The sequence below is a fragment of the Lepidochelys kempii genome, chromosome 6, assembly GCF_965140265.1.
Source record: "Lepidochelys kempii isolate rLepKem1 chromosome 6, rLepKem1.hap2, whole genome shotgun sequence".
Classification (NCBI taxonomy): Eukaryota; Metazoa; Chordata; order Testudines; family Cheloniidae; genus Lepidochelys; species Lepidochelys kempii.
Window position 1 is genome coordinate 14,494,885 of NC_133261.1, and position 9,369 is coordinate 14,504,253.

The 9,369-nt window shown below is 54.3% G+C and overlaps 1 protein-coding gene across 5 annotated transcripts in view; it reads left to right on the forward strand.

Moving 5' to 3' along the window:
• The window catches only part of KDM2A (lysine demethylase 2A), an 83,838-nt gene extending 74,671 nt beyond the window's left edge, over positions 1–9,167 (forward strand). For all 5 annotated transcript variants that reach the window (XM_073346824.1, XM_073346827.1, XM_073346825.1 and 2 more), the window contains 7 exons: positions 19–150; positions 257–346; positions 1,806–2,515; positions 3,672–3,835; positions 4,387–4,545; positions 4,901–5,116; positions 6,281–9,167. In XM_073346824.1, the coding sequence (XP_073202925.1) occupies positions 19–150; positions 257–346; positions 1,806–2,515; positions 3,672–3,835; positions 4,387–4,545; positions 4,901–5,116; positions 6,281–6,462 (1,653 nt within the window). In that variant the 3' untranslated portion in view covers positions 6,463–9,167. The remainder of the gene's footprint in view (positions 1–18; positions 151–256; positions 347–1,805; positions 2,516–3,671; positions 3,836–4,386; positions 4,546–4,900; positions 5,117–6,280) is intronic.
• Positions 9,168–9,369: the final 202 nt, after the last annotated feature.

The window sequence follows — 9,369 nt, forward strand, 5'->3', positions numbered from 1 at the left end:
TCTTGGCTTCCTTTGTAGCCCAGGCTGCCTCACTCGGTTACGTGCGCGCTTTGCGGGGAGGTGGATCAGAATGAGGATTCGCAGGACTTTGAGAAAAAGCTCATGGAATGCTGCATCTGCAACGAGATAGTTCACCCTGGCTGCCTGCAGGTGAGGTGGGCTCAGGGACATGGGTTCTGGGCCCACACTCGTGTTTGGGGAAGGAGGGGAGTGGCTGAAGGATGGTGCTTAACCACTTGATATCTCCCATCTACAGATGGATGGGGAAGGGCTGCTGAATGATGAATTGCCCAATTGCTGGGAGTGTCCAAAGTGCTACCAGGGTGACGAGTTGGAGAAGGGCCAGGTAAGAGGAGACCCACTCGCCTGGACAGCACCAGTGTGGGGAGAATGGGAGCACTTGGATTGCTCTCTAAACGTACACCTCACTCGGTTCTTCTCAGGTGGGGAGGTATGTGGGGAAAGGGGGAGCCCAGCTGGTTGTGGGGTGCTACTCACTCTGGACGCTGAGTTGCAGAAAGAATTGAGAAGGTTCTGTTGAGGTCGTCATGCCATGGAGCCAGGCATGTGTGCACGTATATGCATGGGCACATTGGGTCAACAGGAACTGATGCTCTTGAGGGCAGTGAATGCCACATCAGGCAGGTGGGCACTGGTGGAGCTGTGGCACCTCGGTGGGGCCAGGTGGCTTGTGGGCACTGGTGAAGCTGCATGTTGCTAACTTCCAGTGGAGCTGTTTCATAGCTCTTCCATGTCCACCCCCCACGACGTTCACAGAGAGCCTGTCAACAAGCAAACTCCAGCATCCTGCAGAAGAAACAACTCCTCAAAGGGCACTGGCGCCCAGACCCTGCCACCAAGCAGCGAGCAGACTATGTGCGGCGCCGGCTGGCCAAGTGGAGGCTGGCAGCGCTGCCTAGGCAGCAGAACTACAGTTACCAGCTCATACGTAGGACTGTGCCTGTTGCCTCAGAGAGCAGTGTCCCAGAAGAGGCAAGCAAGGTGGGGGACCCTCCTGCAGGGAGTGGGCCTGCAACTTGGGAGGAGATGAATGTGGCCAGCCTGGGTGCAGGGCTCAGCAGTGGGAAGGGCGCAGTTTCCCATTGGCCTCAAGGACATTGCAAAGCCTTGTGGCTTCATCCTTCCACCACCACTCCCTTAGGAAAAGGATCTCAGTGGGTACTTAGCCATCCTGAAAGTCAGGATGCTTGTTCAGATGGCCAGGTGTGGATTTAGGAGCTGATCATGTAACTCCTAAAAGCTGGTGCTGTTCCCAGACAGCCTCCAAATCTCTGCCCCTCCTGTCAGTGTGACTCCCAACAGTTTGACTGAGTCCCCTGTGCCAGGTGGGTTTGCAAATGGTGAAGGGGCCACTGGCCCCACCCTGGAAACCAGTTGTGTGTGAGGCCTGGTGAACTTGCCATGGCCTGGATGCGAGGTTACTGGAAAGAAGGTGACCGCAGCCTGGACAGTTGGCTTGAGCCCCTCTGCCCTTTATGTTATAACACCCTGCACTACCTACCCTGGTTACTACAGCTCAGTATTGGGAGAGCAGACCTGCCATATGGACAGTGTTGGGCAAGCTCTCCTTAGTCCCTCCTCCACATACTGGGCACTGCTGGCACGGACCCCACTATTCAAAGTGCCCAGAGAAAGGTGGTCTTGCCCAGGTGAGTGGGGCCCTGTATCAGCACAGTGATGGTGTGTTCCCGTAGGGTTTTGCCTGCTGTGCCATCAGGGGGTGCTGTCTGGGCCTGTACTGTTGATAGGTGAGGTGTTAACTCCCCTCTCTGGCCGCTTTGCAGAAGCGGAAGATGGAGGAGAGCGACGAGGACACAGTGCAGGCCAAAGTCTTGCGACCCCTGCGGAGCTGCGAGGAGCCCCTGACACCCCCACCGCACTCGCCCACCTCCATGCTGCAGCTGATCCATGACCCGGCATCACCGCGGGGTGTGGTGACGCGCTCATCCCCGGGGGCTGGTCCCAGTGACCACCACAGCGCGAGCCGGGATGAGCGCTTCAAGCGGCGGCAACTGCTGCGGCTCCAGGTCACGGAGCGCACTATGGTGCGGGAGAAGGAGAACAACCCTAGTGGCAAGAAGGAGCTGTCAGAGGTGGAGAAGGCCAAGCTGCATGGCTCCTACCTCACGGTCACACTGCAGAGGCCCGCCAAAGATCTGCACGGCACTTCCATTGTGCCCAAGCTGCAGGCCATCACCGCCTCCTCCACTAATCTGCGGCACTCTCCCCGCGTGGTAGTGCGCCACTGCCCGGCCAGGACGCCCCAGCGGGCTGGGGAGGAGGAGGCAGCAGACGAGGAGGAGGCAGCAGATGAGGAGGAGGAAGAGGAAAGCATGGAGGAGGGCGGGGCGGCCCGGCTGAATGGCAGAGGTGGCCGAGCGCAGGACGGCGAGGAGAGCTGGATGCAGCGCGAGGTGTGGATGTCCGTCTTCCGCTACCTCAGCCGCAGAGAGCTCTGCGAGTGTATGCGGGTGTGCAAGACTTGGTACAAATGGTAAGTGGGGCATGGTGCCACCCCCGCCCTCATCAAAGGCAGTGGACCCCCGCCAGCTGATTAGTACCAAATAGGAGATGACTAGAGCTGGGAGGGTTGTTTCAGGGTTAGTTGCAGCCCCATCACAGCTGGTGCGTATTGGGCCCCTGGCAGAGGTGCCGTGTCCCTCTGGCTCTTGGGTGAGGTATGTTGGTGCTGGAAGTTTGCCATGCTGCTATTTGTGCCATACCTGTTCTCCCTTCAAGAAATACACTTCTCTGAATGGCTCTATTGGGCCGTGGTCAGTCCCTCCATCAGAGAGCATTTCCTGAGTTCCAGTCCCCCACATCCTTGCTAGTGCCCACAGTGACCAGTCCTGCACTCTCCTTACCTTTCCTGTGGTTGACAGTGTCCTGTGTCCACCAGCCCTCTCCTGGTGGCTTTGCAGAACTGTCTCCAGGCTGTACAAACTGACTGTCTGTGGAAGGCGCTGGGGACTGTCTCTGAGCTCTGCACTGTTGCAGTGATCTCCCATGGGGTCCTGAGTATTTCTTACCCCCTCCAGTCCCCAGTCATGATGGGCACATCATGGATACCTGTTCCACCCAGGGGCCTTTTTCTCTCACCTCAGGCTACATGATGGTTCTCATCAAGACAATGGAGTTACCTGTAGCTTGTGTGAGGAGAGCTGGCCACTCAGGCAGAACATGCAGCCTCCTAGCTAGTGAGGTGGGAAGCAGGGACCCGTATTTCCCTAACCCCTCAGCGACTTCAGTGCCCATGAAGGCACAAGCACACTAGATCCTACAGGCCTGCAAGACCCTGTTAGCTGCTAGCCCAGCATGGTCTCTCTTCCAGGCATTCCCCGGTTCTTATTGTAACTAGCAGTGCTGAGATAACCAACTGCCCTGCTGCTGGTTCCCGGGGCAGCCTAACCCCTGTTCTGAGTGTGAGCTGCATGACTGGCATCTGAAATGTCTCCTCCAGCACAAGCTGGAGTGTGTCCAGAGACAGACTGGAGCTGAAGAGCCTGCAGAAGTCTGATTAGCACAGCAAGCCCCTGGGTCCTTTGGAGCATGTTACCACTGGAGTTCCTTCATTCCCTTGGCATCCAGCAGTCTGTATCAGGTGGGGCTATGGGCTCTTCCTGTCCAACCGGCATGTCTCTCTGCATCAGGTGCTGTGACAAGAGATTGTGGACAAAGATTGACTTGAGCAGGTGCAAGTCCATCACTCCCCAGGCCCTGAGTGGCATCATCAAGAGGCAGCCGGTCAGCCTCGACCTTAGCTGGACCAATATCTCCAAAAAACAGCTCACCTGGCTTGTCAACAGGCTGCCAGGTCAGTGGGCCTTGTGCTTGGGGTAGGGTGAGGGGGCTTTTCTCTTTTGCTTTGCCCTTGGCATTACAACCCACACGCTGAACTGCCCCTTGTCTGGTAGCCCCACCACCACTCTGAATAGCCAGCCAGCCTGTGGGTGCCATAGCCCTGTGCCCCTTGTGGATGTCAGAGGTAATCTAGGATTGTTGCCATGTTCATGTATCTTCAGGGTATCTCATGGTACCACCCACTCCCAGGAGTCCTTGTGGATCTTCCTGAGTCACACAGGGAAGCTGGCTCTAGCAGTAAGTTCCCTGTGTCCCCCAGTCCCCGGCATTGAAGAGGAGACCTCCCCATCCCTATTCTGCCAGAATGAAGTAGGAATTCGGTGTCTGTGTACATCCCATCCTGGCCTTCTCTCTCCCAGGGGTGGGCAAGAGGTGAAGTCATTGGAATGTGTTGGCGCGGGTGTGGACAAAGTGTCCTGTTGGTCTCCAATCAGAAAGGAAGCTACAGGGGTATCTTGGAGTTGGGGGCTCTCTTGACTCACTGGTTCCCCCTCTTCCCGGCAGGCCTGAAAGACCTCATCTTAGCAGGCTGTTCCTGGTCTGCAGTGTGTGCACTCAGTACCTCCAGCTGCCCCCTTCTCAGGACCCTCGATCTTCGGTGGGCAGTAGGAATCAAGGACCCTCAGATCCGGGACTTGCTCACACCTCCCACAGACAAACCCAGTATGTTGGTTCCTGGGTCATACAAGGGTGGGCAATGTGGTTGCGCAAGGAAGGCTTGTGTTCAGGTGGGCAGGGGTTGTAGTTACCAAGAAGAATCTCCAGGGGGCAGTGTTCAGGGAATGGGGTGGGAGCTGTGGTTGCCATGGGATGGGGGTATTTCCTCAGGGATCTGTATTTCTGGGAGCGAGATGAGGGCTGTGGTCTCCAGGTAGTGTTGCAGGGTGATTGGGCTGCACTTATTTATTAGAAGTTCACATCTTGGTGCAGGTGATGAAGTGGGAGGTGCTGGCATGTAGCAGATGGCAATGCATCTAGGGGTGGCCGTGACATGATTGTTTCCCACGCACCTCGGCAGGTCAAGACAATCGCAGCAAACTCCGTAACATGACAGACTTCCGGCTAGCTGGTCTGGACATCACCGATGCCACCCTCCGGCTCATCATCCGCCATATGCCCCTGCTCTCACGACTCGACCTTAGTCACTGCAGCCACCTTACGGACCAGTCGGCCAACCTCCTAACGGCCGTGGGGTCTTCCACACGCAACTCGCTCACTGAGATCAACATGGCAGGTGCCTGCAACCTCTGCACCCTTCCACTGGCACCTTGTGTGGTGCCAGACAGTGCCACTGCTCTGCCTTCATTTACCCTCGCTTTGGATGGGTTCCATGCTGCTGGGGTACAGTGGCGGGATGGGGGTTAGTTTCCATGTTGGCTCAGTTGTGGCCTTTAGCACAGCCCTTCTCCAGAGGGATGAGTGAGCTGTGGGTCTTGGACAATACCTGGCAGCTAGGAATCTGCTCCCAAGGCCGAATGAAGGGGGTGAGCTTGTGTCTTCAGTGCCCCAGATGTTCCTCAGCATCTGCTGCAGGGTTGTCCTCTGAAATCAACACACTTTCCTTTTAAACACATTCAGTCGATAGCCCTTATGGCGAGTGGGGAAACGCGCAGACGGATGAAAATCTTCATTCCACGTGAGAGCGAGATCAAAACTGTTTCATAACTGAGACTCTCCGAGCTGCCCAGATGCCAGTCAGCCCTGCTTCCAGGCTCCCTGGCATATAGCCAGGACCCCCAGCTTGAGCTGGGGCTACAAGGGCTGTGCCAGGCTCCCAGTTCTGTGGCAGCTGACCCAGCAGGTGGGGGGGAAGCAGGCGAGATGGCTGGGAATCAGGCAGGCTTCCACTGTAAGAGTGGATGAAGTGAACACATCCCCATGGAACATTTTGATTTTGTGAAATCAGCCTTTTCTGACACACATTGTCTGACAATTTCCAGCCAGCTCTACATTCCAGACCCAAGGGTTCCCTTAGCTACTAGAACTCACCATCTTCCTCTTGAAAGTTGCAGGGTGAATGATAGAGACCCAGTCCATGGCAGGTGGAAAAGATTAAAATTTAGGGGATGCTTAGATGGAGTTTGTCATCAGATTAAATTCCCGTGGGGGTGCTGCTTTGGATATTCATGGGGCTATGGGGCAGGGGCAGATGTTAGCTTGGGGGGGGGGGGGGGGGGCTTGCTGTGCTGACTGGGATATTTGGGAGATATTGCTCTGGCTGGGATGTTAGTATAAACCTCAATGTATTTTTCCATTCCTCTAAACTACCCCATGTTCCCAGCTAGCTGCCCCAGCCTTCTGCCAAACTTGTCCCAGCTTCCTATGGGGTGTGCAGGGCTATGCGTGGCATGGTGGGGTACTGCGTGCTCTGCTGTAACCCCTTCCTCCTTCTGCTCAGGTTGCAATAAGCTGACAGACCAGTCACTGCTGTACCTGCGGCGCATCTCCAACCTCACCCTGATCGACCTGCGAGGCTGCAAGCAGATTACCCGCAAGGCCTGCGAGCATTTCATCTCAGACCTGTCCATCAGCAGCCTCTACTGCCTGTCTGACGAGAAGCTGATCCAGAAAATCAGCTAGAGACCAACCCCAGGCAGACTGAGGAGAAGGAAAGATCCCACCCCATCCCTCTCGGAGAGGCGCTCCTCCTCCCCAGCCCTGTCCTGCTGTGAGGCCAACATCATGCACTCCTCCATCACCCACCTCCACAGGCAGGGCAGTGGCCAACCCCACTCCACTGGGTCTCCTCCTCCTCCTCTTCCTGGGACTTCAGCAGGGGAAGGGGGTCCTGCCAGGCTGACCCATAGCTGAGGAGGAATGGGCTGTGGCCAGGGGAGCTCGTTCTGGAGCCTGGCTGCTGTTAGTCTGAGGTTGTGCAGAGGTATCCACGCAGGGAAACGTGCCCCTCTTTTCTCCCTGCCTTGGCACCCCAAAACAGATTTCACTTCCTACTCAGCATGGGCAAGGGGAGTGTCCTCCCCCTGGAAAAGAGATTGGAGCTGGATGGTATGAAATGAGCGTGCCTGGTCTCTCCAGTAGCACCGTCACGTGTGGCTGTTGAACCTATGGCTTGTCATACTTGGTACACATGCCACAGCTCTGCCCCCTGAGCTTTTCCTCCTCTTGGCCTTGCCTCACTAAGGTGACTGGGGTTTGCCTCCTGCAGCTTGTATGTAGAGGGCAAGAGCCCCATGGCAATGGGTTCTCAAGGCTAGGTGTCTCCCATGGCTAGCCAAGCTTCCACTCCAGAGCAGCGCTAGCCTGCTCAGAGCACCATCTATCCACACCCCCATGAGGATGAGTGTCCAGCCCTTCTGGAAGGGCTGGGGGTGGGTGTCTGCAGAGGCCAGGTCCATCAGAGCTCAGGGAGGACTCAAAAGGTTTCCAGAGGGGTTTCTAGATTCTGCACAGGGTGGGCTACATGCTCTCCCCACCCCCTGGGACAGGCTAGTATCATTGAGCACTCTTGGGATGCTGCGACCAAGAGGAGAGGATCCTTCTCCATCTTGTCACCCAGCGTGTAGCTGTCGGCTCTCGACCTGGGAGATGTGGAGGGGGGCATGAAAGTCCCTGTCCCCCTACCCCTTTAGCTGCCACTTTTCCTTTGCAATGAATGGTCGGTCCAAAGAACCCTCTCTCTTGGGCAGCAGAGAGCTTTTTGCACTTTAAAAAGAAAGGTTGGAATCTTATTTTGGGTCATTTATTTCCCCTCCTCCCCAAAAGTGACTGGACGCTCCCCTGACTGACTGAGCTTGTCGATGTTTAATGCACAGTTTGCACTCTGCTCTCTTCCTGCCTCCCAAATCCTCTCCTTCTAAGCATACTGATAGCACAAAACCAGCCTGCCACGTGTTCCCCCAGCCCCTCTCCAGCCTTACAGGGGAAAAAGGAACTCTAAGCAGCAGGGAAAAGGGGGAGGGACGAGCGGTTGTGAAACCTCAAAGGAGAATCGACCAGATGCACCCTCACTGCTTCAAAAGCAATAAGGGAGGCAGAAGCAGCTGTCACCCCTCCAGCTCTCCCCACAGCCTGCTGGCTCCAAATTCTCTGGCACCAATGACTTCTGCTGCTGCAGTGTTGGCTGGGGGTGGGGGGTGTCTTTTTTGTTTAGATCCACTGAATCCACAGTGGAGGGCTCAGGTCCTGTGCTTCCCCTTCCCTTCCCCTCCCCTCCACTCCCCTCCGCCTCCATATCGTGAGCCTGCTTGCTTGCTGACTGGAACGGGCAAGTGTGATGAATTCCGCAGTGCCTCGGTACATGGGAGTTTTGCTACAATGGATTAAGAGTTTTGGGTGGGGGAGCCCACTTTATCACTGACCAAGGAGTGGAAGCTTTCTGCCATTTTGTTTTTGGTTACTCCTGTGGAAAACAGAAGAATCAAACTACTTTTTTTTTTTTTTTTTTTTTAAGAAAAGCAGGGGAAGCTATACACAGGAGATATACATGCATCTGACCTGGGGGACGCTCTGGGCCCGAGGATTTTTGGGCCGGCTTTTCATTTTCAGTTTGAAAAACAAAAGCATCTTAGCTACTGTCACATATGCATTCAGCGCTGAGCAACAGCGGACCAATGAGCCGGGGTGTCCATGGTAGGCAGGAGGAGGAGTCGAGCTGATTGGGTGGAGGAAGTGGTCAGTCTTTTAACTTCGCTGTCCCACAGCCTTCTGAGACACAGCCTTCCACTAAGTCTGTGGCTTCAGAGACTTAAAAAATTAAAATAAAGGTGTGATACTCGTTCCTGTAGCTGGCCACCACCTTGGAGGGCAAGGGATGAAAATCCACAAAGGAAAGAAGAAAGAAAAATATATATATGAAATCACTTAGTGATTTAAAAAAAAACAACCCTGCTCCCTAAATAAAACTCCCTGAAGAAAGTCACTATTGGTTTAAAGGGTTTTGGTTGTGTTTTCGTGTTTTGTTTTTTTTCCCCCAGAGAAATATTGTAAATATATATTTTTTGTTGGCAATTTAGAGTCCATCTCCAACATTCGTGCTTTAAAATTAAATGTAAGCATTAAGGGTAAAAGAAAACAAGTCTTATGCTGTTTGGGTTGGGGGTTATTATTTGGGGGCAAAGGGAGGGGGAGCTAGTTGGAATTTTTTTGTTTTTATTTTCTCTTCTAAGCATTCTCCAATACTGGTTTTAGAGAGAATCTTTGCTCATAACCTATTACCACATGAACAGGAGAGACATTTGTGGGGGAGGGAGGGGAAGATACCAGCCTCTGAAGGGAAATATTTTGTTTCTTGGGGGTGGATTTTTGGAATAAAAGTTTAAAGAAAACACTGTCAGGTCTGCATGTTTTTTGTGTGGGAGTTGGACATCCCGAGAGAGGGAGGTGAACTCAAGTTGATGGTACCACTCAGTTTCCTAGTTTCACTGCCATCATCGTGTGACCCCTCCAGTGAGCAGAAGAGTATAACAATCCTACCAGGCAATTTATTGTGCATATTTAGCTCTTCCTATTTCAGTTAATGATGTTTCC